This window comes from Apodemus sylvaticus, chromosome 11, assembly GCF_947179515.1.
Source record: "Apodemus sylvaticus chromosome 11, mApoSyl1.1, whole genome shotgun sequence".
NCBI lineage: Eukaryota > Metazoa > Chordata > Mammalia > Rodentia > Muridae > Apodemus > Apodemus sylvaticus.
Genome location: NC_067482.1, coordinates 80,855,921 through 80,877,103, shown reverse-complemented (window position 1 = coordinate 80,877,103; position 21,183 = coordinate 80,855,921). Strand labels below are relative to the sequence as shown.

Genomic DNA, 21,183 nt, shown 5'->3' with positions numbered 1-21,183 from the left:
TATACAGGATATCTAATATGAGAGCCACAGGTTAAGAAGCACCGACTTAAACCCATGCATCTCTCTGATCTCTATGGCCCACTAGGGGGTCAAAGATCACTTTACCCCACAGTTGGCTTTACAGATCTGCTTGCTGTTCAGTTACTGACCTAGGACTGGTCTTGGAAGTATAATATATACAGATGTGGATGGCACAGACCACCCACACAATGGTTTATTATCGAAATAAGACTTTTGACTCAAGAATCTTTCCCCCAGGTTTAGCATAGCCCTAGGAGCATGACAAACAGGTGTCCCTTTTCAGTGGCAGAGAATCCAAAGGATTTGCCTGAGCACAAGGCTGTCCAAATGGTCTAGCTGGTATAAAAGCTCATTTTAGCTTTGCAATCAACTAGAGAAGATTTACACTGGGACATCAGAGGGCTAAATCTTTACTCTTTCTACTACTTAAATTCTCCAGTAGAGAGGACTATACTTGAAAGATTTAAGTATGAATGTATATAGCACTAACACCATGTTGGACCAGGCCTTTTCCCTCTGCTGGCCTCTGATGTGAAACTGTGCCCCTTTCCTGGCTAGGTTATCACCTACAAAGTGTTGTGTGCTGCTGAGCTAAGGTATATGACGTCACATAGCACGTGGTGTTGCAGCTTGGGTTAACAGCTTCGCAGAACACTTCAGTAGAACATTCTTAAAAAGAACTTTAAACTCTCAATAGGTTGAGAAGCAGGGAACAAAGACTGACACACACACACACACACACAGACTGGTAAGGAAATCTTAAATGTGGGCAAATGCAAGGCTTTGCTGAAGTGGTGAGGGTGGTACTCTCATGAGCACTGGCTAACTTCTATTGTGGACAGTGGTATGTGGCCGAGGCTAGCCTTGAACCTCCTTCCCCCACTTCCTCCTGCATACTGAGGTTATAGGTATTCATAACCATGCCCAGCTACGTGTTTTTAAGGCAGACCAATCTCCTTTGGCTGATTCTTAAGTGTTGGATCTGCAGACTTCTTTCTCCTTGCTCTCAAAGACCTGGTCTTTTAGTAGCAGAGTTTTTCTTTCTCTCCCCTTTCTGATTCACCAACCACTATTCCCTGGGAACAAATCAGCTTTATAACCAAGTCAGAAGGCTAAGTTAGGCTAGGTGTTATGGGTAAACCTGTTCTCCTTGGTGGCAATGAATCTCTTAGACCAGCCTGGTCTATACTGAGAGCTCATCTAAGAAACACAACAGGTGGTGCTGGAGCTGGTGATGATGAGGAATAGGATTAATTAATATCTTGCTGCACCGGAGGATTGTCTAGTTTTCCAGTTGAAAAATAAAAAAAAAACAAAAAACATTTATACTTTGTGTACAGAGCCATATTGGGGCAGTCTTGCACTTGGTCAGAGTTTGACTTTGGTCAAGGTTAACTTCTCCCAGTTAGCCAGGATCCTTCTCCACCCAGGGTGGAGTGCTTGAAGTAAAGGTTAAGTTCATTGTTCCTCCAGGTCTAGGAATTCCTGAATTAAGCAGGTGACCCACCCAGCTGCCGGAGCAGTCAATACGAGGACCTCCAAGAGAAGCTAGACAACTTCCACCGGAACTCAGCCTGGAGTCTGGGGGGAAGGGTTTGCCCAAAGTGTTAAAAGGTCTGGCGCCATTAAAGTTTCCGGCTTTGATCAGTGAATATTGTCTTAGCCGCACTTCTTTTCGCCCCTTTTCCCTATTTATTCCTCAGCTTCTGTTCCAGAAACCCACTTCGTAATAGCTGCAGGCAGCTATGGAACCCTACACTTTGAAAAAAAAAGAAACACAACAACAACACAACCCTCCGCGTGACTCTGAATCTCCTGCCGTTGTGTAGTCCTTTCTAGAAATGTCTTTCCTAGCCAGATGTGGTGGCACATGCCAGTGAGCCCAGCTTTCAGAAGACTCGAGACAGGATTTAAGACCTGCTCAGGCTACATAAAAATCCTTTCAAAAAAACATTTCTTTTACACACAGATGCAGTCACCCTTGTGTTTCCCGAGGTAATTAATCTCAAAGCTCTGAACTCTTAAGATGTGTGCCACCAGAAAGCCAACAGAAGAAGACAAGTAATTCAATCCTAACCAAATCTCTAATGAACCTGTTTAGTGGGTTTTGGAGAGATGGCTCAGCGGTTAAGAGCGCTGACTGTTTTTCCAGAGGTCCTGAGTTCAATTCCCAGCAACACACTGGTGGCTCACAGCCATCTATAATAGAATCTGATGCACTCTTCTGGTGGTGTCTAAAGATAGCTACAGTGTACTCATATACATAAAATAACTAAATCTTAAAAAAAAAAAAAAGAGCCTGTTTATTTTCTTCTAAAAAAAAGAAAGAAAAAAGGAGACTTAAATGTCAATTGTCACTTCTGAAGGAATTTCCTTTTTATTTCCATTTAAAGTCCCTCTCCTTCCTTGTGTTCCAGTCTGTGAATGGCTTCTGCTTGGATTTCATGTTAAGTTTCCAGTGGGAAGAGGGGAGAGGAAGCCTCGTTACCTACAGCGGCAGGACCCGAATCTCTCCACGTCTGAGTCCCAGCCTTTCTTGCGCTGTTCCGTGCTTTAAATGCCCAGACGCTCCTCACTTGCTGTTTGCAGCATATAGCACTATGGAGGAAGGTGGTTTCCAGGGAGTGCTGTTCCAAGTTCCAGGAGCCTCCAGGACACACCTGCACTCCTGAGGACATGGTTCTGGGGTAGACAAAGCATGAAGAGAGCCCACTGTGCCCTGGGTCCTCAGGAAAGCACTGTGCTCTAAAGACAAAGGGCATGTGGTCAGGGATCACACGGGGCCCCTGTATAGTGCCGCAGTGAGGAGTGGCACCATTGAGGACAACGGGAGGCATGCATGGCTTGGTTTCCCCAGACACAAGCAGACAGACTGAAGCCTAGACAGATTCTACTGTAACCAGGAAGACTGTAGATCCTAACATGACTTGGTTGCTGACTTGGCACCAGAGGTGTGGTACTGTCAAGGCCACAGTGGCTGAAAGTGGCACCAACATGCTGCAGCCAGAGAAGTGAACATGTGAACAGAGGATATAAGTGCCTCGGCCAACAGCTCCGAGCTTCACAGGAAAGCCTCTCTGCCTGGCAAGCTCCTCTTGGACAGGGTCTCCGGTGGAGCCTTCCGGGCACTTACATAGCATATTTCTGTGTCCACTCCCTTGCTAGTCTGTTGTACCTAGAAGAAAAAAGCAGACAGAGCAAGACCTCACTTGAAGTGGTTATCCTTTCAGTGTGGAGCAGAGAACAAGAGAGGGATGCCGCTGCCTTCAGGCATCTGGGGCAGATGGGTGAGTGAGTCAAACAAAGGCTCCTTGGAAAAGCAGCACTCCAGGCCGCACGGCCGGAGCCTGGTGATTCCTGTTGCTCCTGCATAACTAATTGTGGTAGGACATGCAGTAATGCAAACCTCCTCTTTTCTTTCCCGTATCATACTTCAGTATGAGTAGGAGATGCGGAAGGAGTTCATGTTGGACTATTCCAAGCTGTCTGCCACACAAAACTCCAGAATGGTGACATCATCTGTGGGTCCATGAGACCTTCCGCAGCTGGGTCACCTGTGTATTAGCTCCCTTGACTGTTTACCATGACACACCATCTACTTTGTCGGGCCGTTAGGGGGACTGGCCAAGTCTCTGTAAAGCTCATGGGCCACGCCTGGTACCCAGGGAGGGCTCTGTAGCATTGTAACAAGAACTGATGGCATGCAACAGTAAATTAGAAATGTGGAGAGGACACTGAGAAAATAGTTCTGTCCATCTAAAACAGCTTCTACTACATGTTAAAATAAATGCAGCTTAAGTCAGGCATAGTGGTGCACTATAATCCCAGCATCAAGAGGCAGAGGTAGGTGGACAAGGCCAGACAGCTGACTCAACCACCACCACCACCACCACCACTACTACCACCACCACCACCACCACCAAAACAAACAAGCAAAACTCTTCAAATCCAGTTACTTTAAACTTCACTAAGGAAATCAGATTTATAAAGACCTCAAGAAAAATTCTGGGAAAAAAAATCACTATACTAATCTCTTTAGATAAAAATACCTCATCAACTAAAGACTTATTTAAGATAATCTTTAAAAGATCGAATACTGGGGACTGGAAAAATGGTTTGGTGGTTAAGAGCACTGGCTGCTCTTCTTGAGGACCCAGGTTCAATTCCCAGTACCTGCATGGCAGCTCACAACCTTCTGTGATTCTAGTTCCAGAGGTTCCAATGCCCTCTTCTTGCCTTTGTAAGTATGTGGTATACATCTATATATATGCAGGTAAAACACCCATATACATAAAACTAAAAATCTCAACAACGACAACAACGAAATCCAGATCCAGAGCCACATTCTGGGCCGTGCCATCAGCAGGACCCCCTGATCCTGCTCAGAGACTGGCATTGATAGTGACTCCTGCATGTGCTTTAGTGACCAAGCGGCAGTACCACCTTGTGCTTGACCAGGGAGGGAGTCCTCCATGTCTGGGTCTAGAAACCAGTGTGTGCCCGCCCAGCTGGCAGCGAGGCCTGTGTCTTCTGGGCAAACAGCTCCACACATCAGACTTCTACCCATCAAGCTGGCCTTGGCACTGTTCTCCACCTTGACAGGCTCGTTCTGGAGGTGTCCAAGCAACTCCCCTTTTATGTCATAAACCTTTTAATTTAATCTAGAATTTTCTTGTCATATTCCTCTGAGACCTTTGCTGGCTGACTACTGACTTGGCTGTCCTCAGGTCAGGGCCTGACAGTATTTTAGGATTGAGCAATGGTAGCTAGTGAGCTAGCCGGCAGGGCAAAGTGCTTTTATCCCTTCTCCCTCCTCTGGTCAAAGGACATGTTAGTTATAAAGGCAGGAGGCTAAGCCCAGGGCACACCCACTGCATACATGGGCTTGGCTTGGGCAGGAAGATGTCCGTGGGAACCTGGGCAGCTGCACACAAAGCCAACCCAAAGAGGGCGCATACTTCTCTCTGTCGGCCTTGTAAGTGTGGGCTATTTCTGGCACCAGTGGATCATCAGGGTTGGGGTCGCAGAGCAGAGAGCAGATGGACAGGAGAACTACAAAGAAAAGAAAGGGTCAGTCAGCTGAGGCGCTGAGGTAGGGGATCCTTGTGGGCCCGGTGAACCTCCTGAAGTACAATTCTTGTTTCCTCAACACTCCAGTTTAAGGATTCTGTTCAAGTCATGATGATATTTGATGCTAGCACACCAGCAGGACACACATTACAGTGCAGCCCCAGCACACTGTCCTAGGACAGCTCCTTCCTCCATGCGGTCCAGGCCTTTACTTCCCTCCCCCACTGAAACCCCTGTGGTCTCAGCTCTCACATTCTTCCAAACCCCAAGTCTGTACCCACACCACACATCTTTAGTGCCCCAGCAGCCTCTGTTTACCGCAAGAACACAGGAATTCAGAATGCTGAAGTCAGAGACTCTGAACCAGGGCTGCAAGACCAGTGCATGCCCCACCCGCGTCTGTGCTCTCCTGTGTTAAGGGCAGTGTTAGAGGTCTTGGACAGAGGAAGTACGTTACCAGACCTTGCTGAGCAACAGATGAAATGTGGAGAACTGTATTTGTGCTTTGCCCCAAATCCAGCATGACTCAAAACAAACTAGCTTCAGCGAGTCTGAAGTCCTGAGCAGTTTCCTTCAGGGAAAGCTCCCCATGGGAAGGGCAGGTTCCACTGATGGAGGCACTCAACTCTTCCGAGGTTCCGAGAGCCTGGCGCTGCGGGGCTGTGGACGTCTTTCCACACCACTCGGGCTGCCTGTCCTTCCTCAGAGCCTTGCTGCTCTTCCCCTTCCCTCCATCTTTCTGACTCCACTGATGTCACTGGCCATGGAGGCTGGCAGACTCTGATGGCTGCTCCTGCACAACCCAGAAAAGGGCCATTCTGGCAGAATGCTGGCCTGTTTCCTACATATGTAGAGTACACTGTGGTCCTGCACAGTGCGGCAGTTCCATCCTTCGGGATTTACCATATCCACCTCTGCAGGCCTCTTTTATTTTTATTTTTATATATATTTTTTGCATTCTAAAGCTTGTCCTGCCTGTTGTCTCGTAGTCTGAGGTCTCTCCCAATGCCCAAAGCCTTATGCTCCACATACCTGGTGTGGGTGGCTTGTCCTACATGCCCATACCCATACTCAATCTTTGTTCCATAGTACCTGCCATTCTACAGCACGGTTTAGACTGGACTGTTGTTTGAGGCAGGGTCACCCCTCGGCTGGCCCTGGACCCTGCCCCCGGCTCCCAAGTGCTTTGGTTATAGCTATCGCCTTGAATGCTTAATAGTGTCCACCAATATGCTCATAGTCACTTGTTTGGGGAAAGGAAAATTTCTTCACAGACTGGAGATCAGGCTGTGTATCTGGCCTTTCAGAGATGACTCACAGTCTGCGCTGGTCCACAGATGAATAAGAAAGAAAAGAAGGAAGGAAGGATGGACAGATGGACAGAAGGACATGAAAAGTTTAATATTTGCTCTCCAACTTTTAGGTGAAAATGCAAGTAAGGCTGATGCTATGTATCTTCTTGTACCCATTTGACAGTTTGGTGCAATTGACTACACTAGGGCATAGGGGTTATGCTTTACAATGCCGCTGCTTTACAGTGTGGAGAATGAGGCAGTCACAGGGCTGGGCAGGGCTAGTGATCTGGGGAAGCGCCTGTCTTCCTGAGCTTCCATGTCCGCTAGTCAGCAAGGGGACCGTGAGACAAGCATGCTGAGCACACGTGAGTGTCTCTACCTTTGGACACAGTCAACGCTGGGGACCACTGTGACCTCAGGATGTCCAGGCAAATGCTGCCACTGCTGTTGATATTAGGGTGATAGATTTTGGTAGTGAAAGCAACCTGTAAAAACAAGACATCGAGTCAGACAAGCCACAGGGAGATTGGGAAAATAATCCAAGTGAAGAGGCAGTAGGTACTGCCAAGCTGTACCCCAGTCTACGTACCCCAGCTTCTAATGGGGCATACATAGGCGGCCGACCTTTAGAGAAGTAAAAGCACCCTGACCCACTTCTTCCTGGATTCTCGGTGTGAACGTGGGGCATTGATGTCCACTTCCCAATGCAGTGTGCCATGAATAATGAGCGGGGGAGAACAGACCCAACTATCTATGAGAAAACCAACCCGACTGATGGTTACAATGAACAAACAGTCAGCATCACAAACAGCTGGATAAAATTCACCCCTCACCCTTTGCTTAACTATGTTAGTCTAGGTGGTTTAGATGGGAAAAACAAAACAAAAAAAAAAAACAAAACTCAAAATGTTTTTTGTTTGTTTTTATGAGACAGGGTCTCACTGTCACTCTGGCTATTCTAGAACTTACTATGCAGACCGGGTTAGCCTCAAATCATAGAAATCTGCCTGCCTCTGCCTTCCACGTGTTGGGATTAAAGATGTGTGCCACTGTGTCCTGATGAAAAAATTTCTTTCAGCCATCACTGATTTTGGCCTAACACCAAGCACAGACATTTTGTTGTATCAAGATAAAAAGTGTCCCGGGACTATGATGTGCCATTAACAGGTAATCCCAGAGCACACCACTTAGAGTCTCTTCAGTTCACCTGTCAGTTAGCCTCAGTGCCTGGAACCTGCCTGACCTCCTCTGATCTCAGGTTCTAAACAGGATCAGGCCTGGGTAGTACTTGGACAAGAGAATCTAGCCTTCCATGCTTACTGCTGGCCTGCTCCCACACGTTTAGGCAGGATCTGTGAGGCCCAGGCTGACCGAGGACTCATAGGTGCCCTGAACAGGCGTCTAACTTTACACCTTGCGCTAGCTTCTGAGTGCTCCAGATGTTCCCCACCACAACCAGCTCACAAATCATGCCTTAATACGATCACTCTGGAACATGTCGATGTGCCCTGATGACACGGAATGCATGCTGCAGGGAAAGGCACAGCCATTGCCAACGTGAAATAGGGCAGCTGTGATTTTGCACATGAGAGCTTCACTGCACCAGGCCTCCCGACAGGCCCTGTGGAAGGGGGGAAGGGCTCACGAAGTAGACAACACTGCAAGTGGGCGGCCCAGGAGGGATTGCTGGGAAAGGGGACACAATTCGTTTTTTTTCCTTTCTTTTTGTATGATTTATTTATTTATTAAAGATTTATTTATTTATTATATGTAAGTTCACTGTAGCTATCTTCAGACACCCGAGAGGAGGGCATCAGATCTCATTAAGGATGGTTGTGAGCCACCATGTGGTTGCTGGGATTTGAACTCAGGACCTTTGGAAGAGCAGTCAGTGCTCTTAACTGTTGAGCCATCTCTCCAGCCCCTTGTATGATTTATTTATTTTATATATGTGAATACACTGTTGCTGTCTTTAGACACACCAGAAGAGGGCATCAGATCTCATTACAGATGGTTGTGAGCCATGTGAGTACTGGGATTTGAACTCAGGACCTCTGGAAGAACATTCAGTGCTCTTAACTGCTGAGCCATCTCTCCAGCCCCCAAGAAAATTCTTTTAAAGATTTATTCATTTTTATTTTATGTGCACAAGCATTTTGCCTGCACACACCGTGGGTATGCAGTGCCCACAAAGGTCAGGAGAGGGAGTCCGAAATGCACAAACTAGAGTTACAGATGGTTGGGAGGTGTCATGTGGTATGAAGAATCAAACTTGGGTCCTCTGGAAGAGCGGCAAATGCTCCTAACCACTGAGCTATCACTACAGCCTGGGAGAGATCATGCTTTGATTGTATAGCACCCCTACATTGCCTGTTCTTCCAGAGCTAACTCCTGTTCCTTTCAGTTCCCAGCTGAACCCACTACTCACCAAGCTAGCCTTGGGTGGTGCCACTTTTTTTTTTTTTTTTTTTTGGTTTTTTGGATATGGTTTTTTGGATTTGGTTTTCTCGAGACAGGGTTTCTCTGTATAGCCCTGACTGTCCTGGAACTCACTCTGTAGACCAGGCTGGCCTCGAACTCAGAAATCTGCCTGCCTCTGCCTCCCAGAGTGCTGGGATTACAGGAGTGCGCCACCACCGCCCGGCTCTGTATTGTATTTTTTATGTTATTTTTTTTGAGGTAGGGTCTCCTGTAGCCCAGGCTGGCCTTGAACTCCTGATCTTTCTGGATCCATCTTTCAAAAGCTGGGATTACACACATAAGCTATCTTGCTATCTTATGCCATATAAGAACAATTACTTATTATTATTCTAATAATAATAGAGTGAACACAGAACATCTATGGAGGTAGAAGCCAACCTTCATTGGCTGTTTCTCAAAGTTGCCTCTGTTAAGCTCCTTAGCTGCCCAGGGGTCATGCAGACCCCACTCTCAGCTGTAACACTTGGGCCTTCCCTCCCACAGGAAGTCCTGCTCACAAGGCTTGCTCTCTTGAAGTGTCTATTGTGTCACCTCTCTGCTTGAACCTATGCAGTGCCTGCTCATTAGAGAAACATCCACTGCTACCTGTTCTTGGTGCCAGTCACTGCTTGTGTGTCTTTTTCGCATGGAAAGGTAAGCTCAGCTGAGTGTGGGAAGTCCTGGTGTGAGGAGCCTTGTGCAAGAACAACAGAGCCTGCAGACAGGCCCTTCCAACAATACACCTAGCCCCCAGACTGTTTTGGATTGGTTATAATGCTATTTTGTTAATTTGGCTCCCAAAATTACACGGGAACCTGCACATCTGCCTATAAGATGCTGAGGCTGAATACAAGTTGCCAGCGGCCAATGGCAGGGCAGGAGACAGGCAGGATGTTAGATTTCCAGGAAAGGGAACCCTCACCCTCACTCCCACCCACCACCAGGAAGAAGAGGTTTTAGAACTGTTACACCGGGGAAGTACATAGAGCTGGAGAAGTGGTGGTTTACAGCCATGCAAGAGCCCGGGAAGAGTGGCCGCGGGGCCCTGCCCCGCCTGGGTCTGGGGAGCAGAGATGAAATACAGACTTTAGTAAGTGATATCATTCAGGAGTATTGGAGGGGAGGCGTCAGCAGTGTGGAAGTGTGGGAGTGGCCCAGCTGTAGAGCTTCGTAGGGCATATTAAACTGAAGGCTCCACTTGTGTGTGTGTGTACGTGTCTCTCATTTGAGAAGCCACAACACTGCGGCAGCAGCGAGAAGCACATGCTCACGCACACCTGCCAGAGTCTGGATTAACCTACTGCTCTTACAGATGGCGCCCAACCTGCAGGCTCAAATTCACTATTGGAAATTGAGATTCTTGAAAGGAGGTGGGGAGAATTGGTTTCCTGGCAGAGCTTCAACTTTTGCCTGAGCCGCATTCGTGTGGGTTTGGAACTAGAACAAAAGGGTGTGCTAATTGGTGCACATAATTCTGGGGCTTGAGGCTTAAGGATGAGACACACCCAGGCTGAACGGAACAAAACTGGATGGTAGGGATTTACCCGGAGCCCTTCTCAAAGGCTTCTGGCTGCTGCCTCAGAGAGTTTGAACTCAGGTCCTGAGAGCCCCTGAGAGCCCCTGCTGTGCAAAGAGACAGGGTACTCAGAAGGCAGAGAGAGGCAGATAGTCGAGGCCACTTGCCTCCAATAGTCAGATAAACAACAGATAGAGATGAATGAAATTTGATTTGTTTTTAAGGATAAAAGAGAGTAGAGTAGCAATTGTTTAAATGTTTTTAAGTATACAAGAAATAAATCCAGACTTTGATCTCAAATGTAGGAAACAACGGGGGGGGGGGGTAGAGAGAATAGAATGAGATAGGAGATAAATGGGAAGAGAGAGAGAGAGAGAGAGAGAGAGAGAGAGAGAGAGAGAGAGAGAGAGAGAATAGAATGAATGAGTAAAATGCTTTAGAAGAGATTTGAGAAAGTCAAAGAGGGCAACACTCGAAGGTTTTGAACATGGTCTACATGGGAATTCTGGGATTGCTTAGCCTGGTATGATAAATTAATAGCCTAAAATAGACTCATACAGAAATATAGAAGGGAATTTAATTGAAGTTAAATACATAGGAAAAGAAAGGAGGTTAAATAAAAAGGGTATTAATTTCACAGAAGGGAGAATTTAAGTATACATAGATGAATAAATTGAGGCTTTTGATCTGAAATTGTAGGTCAAGAGCAGGGGATAGGGAGAATAACCTTATCTCAGATAAAGAGTAAAAACTTGGGCCTTGATCTCGTGTGAGACCAAGGCAGGAGACAGTAGAAAAACGCTGTCTCAGTGGGTAATGGTAATTGTTTAGCTTGCTTTATATTAATTTAGCTTTTATAAAGAAAAAGGTGATCTATATACCCACAGTGATACTAATCTCCATAGAAGGGAGAATAAATGAAAACTGATTTAATTATTTTTAAGGATAGAAAGGAGACTAAAAATAGACTTACACAGTAAGTAGAAGGAAATTTAATTGAAGTTAAATATATAGCAAAGGATGTTAATCCAAGTTATATAAAGAGAAAGGGGATTGTGATGGTTTGTATATGCTTGGCCCAGGGAGTGGCACTATTTGGCTGGTGGTATGGCCTTGTTGTAGTAGGTGTGTTGCTGTGGGTGTGGGCTTAAGATCCCCACCCTAGCTGCCTGGAAGTGAGTCTTCCACTAGCAGCCTTCAGATGAAGATGTAGAACTCTCAGCTCTTCCTGCATCATACCTGCCTGGATGCTGCCATGTTCCTGCTTTGATGATAATGGACTGAACCTCTGAACCTGTAAGCCAGCCTCAATTAAATTAAATGGTGTCCTTTATAAGACTTGCCTTGGTCATGGTGTCTGTTCACAGCAGTAAAACCCTAAGACAGGGACATATATACCCATAGAGATATTAATCTCCATAGAAGGGAGAATATAAGTATACACAGATAAATACATTTAGGCCTTGATCTCACTATTAAAAATTAATCATGGAAGAACAAGGCAGGGGATAGTTAAAGAACACTGTCTCAACAGATAATATTTGTTTAGGTTGTTTTGAATTGTTTTAATTATCAAAATGCAGGTGGTTTTAAGTATAGAGGTTATGATATTAAAAATCCTCTGGGAGAGAGGTCAAGAAAAAAGCAAGACTGAAGGGGGAGGCTGCTAATGTGAATCAATCTATACCTTTGATTATTTTGGGCTACTGGACCAAGGACATGGTATTTTGGGAGAGAAGCTCTGTATTTGTGTTAATAGGAAAGAAGAAAGGGCTTTAGACCCCTCCAGAGTGACATGGATCAGATATGACAGAAGACCCCCTGAAGATCTTAGATACAAAAAAGAAAAATTCGAGAAAATCAGACAGGACAGGTAACATGATTTGCTGATTCCTCCACATGGGAACAGCCCTGTAATTGGCTTAGACATAAAAATGTCTCTAGCCAAAACTTCAGCTAAAATTAGAAATAGATATTGTTGGTTGTGGAATCCTTAAGATTCATCATGCCATCCTTCACATGGCATGAATGAAGATCTATTACAATCGGTTATTGATCAGATTAACTGAGAAGGATAGTTGCCTTTCACCTGCTCAAATAGGGAACAAACATTCAACTTTTTTTTTCTTTTTTTTTGGATTTGGTTTTTTCGAGACAGGGTTTCTCTGTGTAGCCCTGGCTGTCCTGGAACTCACTCTGTAGACCAGGCTGTCCTTGAACTCAGAAATCCGCCTGCCTCTGCCTCCCAGAGTGCTGGGATTACAGGCGTGCGTGACCACTGCCTGGCCAAACATTCATCCTTAACTGATCTATGCACCTTGCACAATCTTTACGAATATCTTACTAGTACTAAAAGTTTGGTTGTAAGATTCATATATTGCAGAATTTGCAGCTCTGACAAGATTCATCCATGGGGACACTGAAATGATCAACCTGCCTCCCAAAACAGCATCAGGAATAGCTGCTGATTCCCAATGAACTCAGTTCATCCAGCCTTTCAGACAGATCCAGTCAAAACCTCAGTCAAGTCCTGAGCCTTCTAAGCATACAGAGACTAGATAATAGATGCTAAAGCTAGCTTTTTAAAGTCTAACCAATTTTTCTAATTTTCCTACCCCTCCCCACCCCTTTAAATTTTTTTTTTCGTTACCTCTATTCAGCAGGAAGAAGTTGTGGAGAGTCATCATCTCCATCCCTCGGGTCTGAGTGTCTGGTTATGGTTATTTTATAAATTATACATAGGTTATCAAGGGATAATTTGGAAATAGTCATAATTTTGAACAGGGAGAAAATACATGAGATGGATTGCTAAATTTATTCTTGAATAAAATACTGAATAGCTATAATCTTACATTGGTAGAAATCTCTATAATTGATACAAAATTGAAGTTAAAACTTCTTACATTGGTTCAGAATTTATATATTAATACAGATTTAAGGTTTTCATTGGTATAAATCTTTGTATATTGAGACAAAACTTGAAATTAGTATTGTTACTCTTAAATAGGCATTGTTCCTATGCAAGGCTTTGACTCAGTTCTTCTATAGCTGCTATTACCAATTGTTTAGGATGATTAAGTAGCACAAATTAAGGGCCAGATAATTAACTCATGGTTGTATTAGATTCTGATTTAATTATAGTAAAATGGTTTTAAAAGGAATAGCTAAGAGTAGTCAAGGTTTAACAGTTCAGATATACTTTATATAGATAGTCTTCAAAACTATCAGAAGCCCATAGAACATGGCATCTGTAATCATTTCATTATTAGATTTTTGACTAAGAGACATGTCACTCCGGACAGTACCTCCTTCATGGTCAAAGAAGATACTGAGCATCATAATCTCCATATGGAGTTGTTCCAGTTGTGGCAAGGGAGCCACTGGGCAAGTATTGCCCTAATTCATCTATAAACAAAAAGGAAAGGACACAAGATGACGGGATAATCCATAGCTTAGCTCTGCCAAGACAAAGTGAGCTAGTCCTTCGTGGTTCCTGCTGCACTTAAGGTCTACGGAAGGTTCTGGGCCAGAGGCTGAAGACAGAGGCTCCGACACTTTGAGGAACCAGGGACTCTTCAGGCGATCAGCTGTCTCTGTAATTTAAGTTCTTGAAGCTATGTTTTTGTGCTTCCTATATATTCAAGTAATATTTACTTTGTTCTTGAATCTTTTTCAAAGATTTATTTATTAATTTTATGTGAGTATGCTATTGCTGTCTTCAGACACACCAGAAGAGGGCATCAGATCCCATTACAGATGATTGTGAGCCACTATGTGGTTGCTGAGAATTGAACTCGGGACCTCTAGAAGAGCAGTAAGTGCTCTTAACCATTGAACCATCTCTCCAGCCCCCTTGTTCTTGGATTTCTGATGGGGTTGAAAACTGTTAGAGTTTCATAATCAAACTTAAGTTGTTTAGCATTAAGGATGGTAATGCAAGTTAAAATCAGAACATAAGTCAGGTATAGAATTGTGATAGATTAGAGTAACATACTTATATTGACAAGATTGATGGGCTGGACATTATTAGTGTATATCATACCTTATAGTTTACATAACTGCTTTAACTATGCTCAATATATATATGTGAGAAAAGACCTTTTTAATGTACGAAAAGGGTGAGATGTTGTAGATTGGTTCTAATGCTAGTTGTGTTAATTTGGTTTCCAAAATTACACAGAAACCCACATGTCTGTCTGCCTGTAAGACACTGGGGGTCCCTGCTCCCAGTTGGCTTCAATTGGTGAATAAGCATTGTCAGCGGCCAACGGCTGGGCAGGAAGACAGAGGTGGGACTTTAGATTTCTTGGGCAAGGGAACCCTGGGAGGAAGAGATTTTCAGAATCGCCATGCCAGGGAAGCAGAAAGATCAGGCCTAAGATCTGGAAAAGCAAGAGCATACAGCCATGTAAGAGCGGGGAAGAGTGGTCCCAGGGGCCCCGCCCCACCCCGCCTGGGTCTGGGGTAGCAGAGATGAAATACAGACTTTAGTGATATCATTCAGGAGTATTAGAGGGGAGGCGTCAGCCGTGTGGGAGTTTGGAAGTGGTCCAGCTGTAGAGCTGCTTAGGGCGTATTAAATAGAAGTGTGTGTGTGTGTGTGTGTGTGTGTGTGTCTGTGTGTCTGTGTGATCTGAAAATCCACAACATTGGGGCGGCAGTGAGAAGTTAAGATCAGATTATTGTTACACAGCTCCCCTGTTCATTGATGGAATTGTTCTCTGAGCCTTTATAGAGGGAATGGTGTGATGGCTAGCTGTGATTATCAACTTGATAAATCTAGAATCCCCTGGGAAGAGGGTCCCGATGAAGGACTGTTTGGATCAAGATGGCTTGTAGAGGGCTGTCTTCACTACATTAACTGAGGTGGAAGATCTCTGTGTACTATTCCTTAGGCTGAGAACACTGAACAGCACACAACTAGAGAAAGGGAGCTCAGTTTAAGAATGCATACACTAGGGCTGAAAGATGTCTCAGTGGTCATGAGCACGTGTTATTCTTGCAGAGGACCCATGTTCAGTTCCCAGGACCAACGCAGCAACTACAATGGACTGCAACTCCACTACAAAGGGATCCAACACCTTGTCAGACCTCTGCAGGCACCAGGCATGCAAGCAGTACAAATACATATGGGCAGGCAAAACACTCATGTGCATAACATGAAATAAATACTAATGTGTACATTTCGTTCAACTCTGCTTCTTGATTACAGATGCAATGGCACTGGTTGTCTCCGGCTCCTGCTGCGTGGCTCCCCTGAAATTATGGGCTGTAACCAGAAACTGTGAACGGACATAGCCTCTCCCTAAGTCACTGCTGTCAGGTATCTATTCAGGCAACAGAAATGAAACTAAGACACAGGGGATAGCGGGTCTTTGGCTACTTGGTGGGTTCTTCTTTTCTCTACCCTTCCCCACTCTTTTCCCACCCTTTCGAGCCCCTAACATTAGATAGGAGAGAAAAAAGATAGAAAAGAAATGGGGTAGTGTTATCATCAGACTACATCCTGTAATGTAGTCTGTAATGTGCTAATTTCTTCTTTCTTCTTTGTGCACAACTATTTAACAAACCATGGTTGCCAGGCGGTGGTGGCGCACAGCTTTAATCCCAGCACTTGGGAGACAGAGGCAGGCGGATTTCTGAGTCTGAGGCCAGCCTGGTCTACAGAGTGAGTTCCAGGACAGCCAGGGCTACACAGAGAAACCCTGTCTCGGAAAAAAAACAAATTAAAAAAACAAACAAACCATGGTCAACAACCACAACCAGCACACAATCACTACCCACACATTCGCCCACCACCCACCCAACCACCAACCTATTCTGCCTCGCAGGGTCTTAGCATTTATATATCCTCTGAAAATTTTCCCTGAATTCTAAAAGACAATTGTAGAAACTATCTGTAGCTAACAGAATCATGCCCCTGCTAGATCATGGGGCAAATCATGGTCAGCTGTGGACAGCAGCCCCATATCCCACACCTGGGATGAAAACAAAAGCATAGCCTTATGATATTTCTGTTTTTTTAAAGAATCCAAAACTCTAAAACTGTCACTACAACAGGATATTATGTAAAAGAATGTCTGAAATCCTTGTCTTTAAAGATTAGCTTGTTTGTTTATATGAGTATTTATTTATTTATATGAGTACATAGCTTCAGACACACCAGAAGAGGGCATTGGATCCCATTACAGATGGTTGTGAGCCACCATGTGGTTGCTGGGAATTGAACTCAGGACCTCTGGAAGAGCAGTCAGTGCTCTTAACTGCTGAGCCATCTCTTTAGCCTGTGTGAAATCCTTCTAACAACAAAATTAACGTTTTTGGGCTCCAAGAGTGGGTGACTTCACCTTTGTGTTCTCTAGTGTGGAGAGGAGAGGAGCAGTCCGAGGGTGTGCAGTGTGCAACAGCCCTCCTCACCCTCACAGAGGGGCACCGTAGCACACTCCCCTCCCCCTGGACCTTGTCTTAAAATCACACCGGCTGAGCCAGCTGGTGGTGGCGCACGCTGTAATCCCAGCACTTGGGAGGCAGAGGCAGGCAGATTTCTGTGTTCGAGGTCAGCCTGGTCTACAGAGTGAGTTCCAGGATAGCCAGGGCTACACAGAGAAACCCTGCCTCAATAAACAAACAAACAAACAAACAAACAAACAAAAACAACAACAACAATAAAAATCACACCGGGAACTCCGTCTGACACTGTAAGGAAGGAAGGAAGCCAGAGCCTGAACAGACTCTCCTACAGTGATAAAGGGCAGTTCAGGGATCTTCATGAACCTGCCTGCTGCCATCTGTGGCTATTTTCACAGCCCCTAATTAACCCTCGTCTATTTTCTTCAATATACTGCATTTCCCAAAACACTCCAGTATACAACTGAAGACCGGCATAACAACACTTCCCTGTCATTAGTTGCTTTATAACTGGACCTTCATCTTTTCCTTCCTTCCTTTCTTTCCTTTCTTTTTATTTTTTCATTTTTTATTTGATACAGGGTCTCACTGCATAGCTCTGTAGCTCTGGCTGGCCTTAATCTCGCAGAGTTCCACCTACCTGTGTCTTCCAAGCACTGGGATTAAAGTTATCTTAAAACCATGCACTGTCATGCCTGCCTCACTGTTGCTTCCTCTGTCAGACCCCTGATCCCTTCCAGCTATAGTGGTTAGGTCTTTTACACTCTATAGTCCTGCTACCATAGAAATCTTCAAAATTGTGACTTCATTAAGGAAACCACTTACCATACTTATCCTTGCTCACAACAGTCCTGGTTAGTTTTCTGTCAGCTTGACACAAGCCAGTCATTTGGGACTGAGAAAAATGTCTATCAGACTAGCCTGTAGGTAAATCTGTTGGGCATTTTCTTAATTAAAGATTAGTGTAGGAAGACCCAGCCCACTGTGACTGGTGCTACCCTTAGGCAGGTGATCCTGGGTTGTATAAGAAAACAGGTTGCTGGGTGGTGGTGGTCCATGCCTGTAATCCCAGCACTCTGGGAGGCAGAGGCAGGCGGATTTCTGAGATTGAGGCCAGCCTGGTCTACAGAGTGAGTTCCAGGACAGCCAAGGCTACACAGAGAAAACCTGTCTCAAAAAAACCAAATACAAATAAAACAAAAACAAAAACAAAAAAAAAAAGAAAGAAAGAAAAAAAAGAAAAGAAGAAATGAAAAAGAAAAAAAGAAAAAGAAAAAGAAAACAGAAACAGGTTCAGCAAGCCATGAGGAGCCACGCCAGTAAGCAACATTCCCCATAGTCTCTGCACATTCCTGTCTCCAGGTTCCTGCTTGAGTTTCTGTCCTGACATCCTGTAGTGATAGTGTGACCTAAGAGGTGTAAGATGAAGATACTTCTGGCCATGACATTTATCACAGCAAGAGAAACTGTAAGATAAGGCTAATTGTGAAAGTCAGAAGTCTCAGCAGGCTGTAACCACTGACTGGTAATGGCTGAGCATTAGAAAAAGGTGCACATACCGCTCACTCTACTATGACAAGAGGTCATCATAAGCCTTTCATCAAACAGCATGGGAGTTGGGGGCAGCCTCACCTTTGGGGGCTTGAAAGGATAATCTGTAGGGAAGTGGATGGCCAGGAAAAAAACACCTCCTTGGTAAGGGCTGTCATTCTGGAAGGACAAGACAGAGGAGACATCAATGCCTGCAGGAAAGGCAAAGCACCACAAACAGCCTAGAGCTGTGCAGCAGCAGCACTACCTACCGGGCCCATGATGGTGGCCTGCCAGTGGAACACTACAAGACAAAAGAGAGACAGGCATGTAAGGGCTCCTCAACGAAGGGCGCCTGTTCTACTGGAAAGGTGCTGCTGGGCTCCCACAGGACTGCCTCATTTCTGACACCGACTGCAAGTGTGGGGCGTTGAGAAGCACGCTCAAACCCTGCGACTCACCAGGACTCCAGGGCTCCTTAGAAGCTGCTGCAGCCAGGGTTATAGGCTAATACTAACATGACACAGATCCAAATTCAGTTTCCTAGGCAGTTACTGCTAATCAGGAATGCTTGCCTGTGCAGCAGTGTGGAGGTATTAGCAAGACCCTACCATGAGCACATGACTGATGAGCATCTCTCAGAGCTGAAGTTAAAATTCCCCCAGATCTTTCTTGGTCAAAACAAATTGATTTGTTCAATATTTATTTTTACTTTATGTATATAGGTATTTTGTCTGCATGTATCTATGTACAGACACACACACACACACCATTTGTGCCCGGTGTTTGTTTGAGAAGGCTAGAACAGTGTTGGATCCCCTGGAACTGGGGCTGAAGACAGTTGGGGGTGCCAAGTTGTCCTAGGAACTGAAATCGGGCTCCCTGAAAGAGCAGCACAGGCTCTTGACCAGTGTGACAGGTCAGGTTACATTCCAAATGGAGCCTGCACTGTCAGAAGTCATTCTTCCTGTGCTGAGTCATAAGGAAGATGGGTTGTCCCAAGTCAGACACGGGACACTAGTGTAAATGTGCATTTACCTGCAGAGTCATTTTGCTGGTTTGAAAATATCACTTTTATTGCTTTTGACTGTTTTAATTCCATCTCATGCTAATTATTTGTTTTTAAGTTTTTATTATTACTGTGTGCGTGTGTGTGTGTGTGTGTGTGTGTGTGTGTATACACACACACACACACACACACATACATATATATATGATGTCTGTAGGGTGGATTCTCATGTGACTTGATGGGGTGCATGCGGAAGTCAGAGGACAGTACTCTATACAGTCGGTTCTCTCCACTTATACATGGGTTCTGGGGATCAAATTCAAGTTGCCAGATTTTCATGGAACATACTTTTACCCATTAGCTATTGCAATGGAACGAGGAATATAGGTATGTACTTCAGTGTGAGTACTTCATATATAACTCAGATCCTTATGTACTAACTGAATCATCCTTCCAGTCCGAAAAAAACTTTAAGTGATAGAAAAATATATATTACATAAAAATAATCATTTGCAGTAAGCTCAAAATCTAAGACAATGTACACTGTCTAAAATACATAAATAAATAAATAAATAAATAAATAAATAAATAAATAAATAAATAAATAACAGGGCCTTGAAGCTGACTAAATGGGCAAAGTGCTTTCTGTAAAAGATGAGAAGCTGAGTTTGTATTCCAGCACCCAAGTAAAAGTCAGATGTGACAGCATGCAATGGTGTGTGTGTGTGTGTGTGTGTGTAGGTACATCTTAGTGGCTAGATAGTTAGCCATCCAGTCTAGCCAAAAAGGTGAGTTCTAGGTTTAGCTAGAGACCCTGTCTCAAAAGATACAATGAAGGGACTAGAGAAATAGCTCAGTTGTTAAGAGCTGTTCTTCCAGAGCACCCAGGTTCAATTCCCAGCATCCACATGGTAGTTCACGACCATCTGTAAGTCCAGTTCCTGGGGATGCAATGTCTTCTTCTGGTTTCTGAAGGCACTGTTGTGTACAGACATGCATGTAGATAAAATAATAAAATACATGTAAAATAATTTAAAAATTAAACAATTAAAAACTGTGTACATTTACACTAGTGTCCCGTGTCTGACTTGGGACAACCCATCTTCCTTATGACTCAGCACAGGAAGAATGACTTCTGGTGGTGCAGGCTCCATTTGGAATGTAACCTGACCTGTCACACTGTTATGAGCTCATGACCCCCACTGAGAAAGCAATTCAGGCAGTAATTTCCAGGTCTTCACCAAGTGTGCGCACTGCCCTGAGTTCTAACACTTTCCCCTGTCTATCTTTTTGGGCACTAGTCAACCTTCCAAGCAAGCTCAAACTGCCTCTTGTCTGGGCTTTCACACTAGTTCTCTGAAGAAGCCCGCTCCCAGCTCCATGCCGGAGGTAACGTCCAGTACTCAGCATCCCTGCTTTCACGAACTCTACTTTTCCTCTTCATCGAAATTTATAGCTTGCCTGTTCTGTTGGTGTTCTCAAATTCTAATACAATGGAAAATGATCCTTAAGCTTTAAACACAAAACAAACAAAAACAAAAAGAAAAAAGAAAAGCTCAAAAAAAGAAAGAAAAGAAAAAGCAATCTACACTGGGCAAGGCGGCACACATTCTAGCAATCTGGAGAATAAGACAGGAAGATTACAAGTCTGAGGCCAACCTGGGCTACAACGTATGTTTAGGCCAGCATCAGCTACTGAACAATAAGACATGTATTAAAACAGCAAAAAACAAACAAAGTAATTCATAAGCATGTGAAAGGCAAACAATTAGATATCATAGAACTGCTCAATGGAGAGAGCAGGAATGAGGTCTGGTCCCTGACGGCACCGGAGGCTTTGGTTGCAAGCCTTCTGAAATCTGGAAAAATACTTA

At 44.6% G+C, this 21,183-nt stretch overlaps 1 protein-coding gene across 9 annotated transcripts in view; it reads right to left on the bottom strand.

Annotated features, from left to right (window-relative positions):
- Window positions 1–21,183, bottom strand: part of Ube2d4 (ubiquitin conjugating enzyme E2 D4 (putative)) — a 29,747-nt gene that overhangs the window by 1,744 nt on the left and 6,820 nt on the right. The window contains exons 3-8 of one of the 9 annotated variants that reach the window (XM_052198261.1): window positions 18,573–18,604; window positions 18,403–18,480; window positions 6,766–6,871; window positions 4,980–5,073; window positions 3,155–3,196; window positions 2,369–2,703 (exon numbers count right to left, since the gene is read on the bottom strand). In XM_052198261.1, coding sequence (XP_052054221.1) covers window positions 2,469–2,703; window positions 3,155–3,196; window positions 4,980–5,073; window positions 6,766–6,871; window positions 18,403–18,480; window positions 18,573–18,604 — 587 coding nt within the window. In that variant the 3' untranslated portion in view covers window positions 2,369–2,468. Of the gene's footprint in view, window positions 1–2,368; window positions 3,197–4,900; window positions 5,074–6,765; window positions 6,872–18,402; window positions 18,481–18,572; window positions 18,605–21,183 lie in introns of those variants that run through there. The other 8 variants (XM_052198254.1, XM_052198258.1, XM_052198257.1 and 5 more) reach the window with 8 other exon arrangements.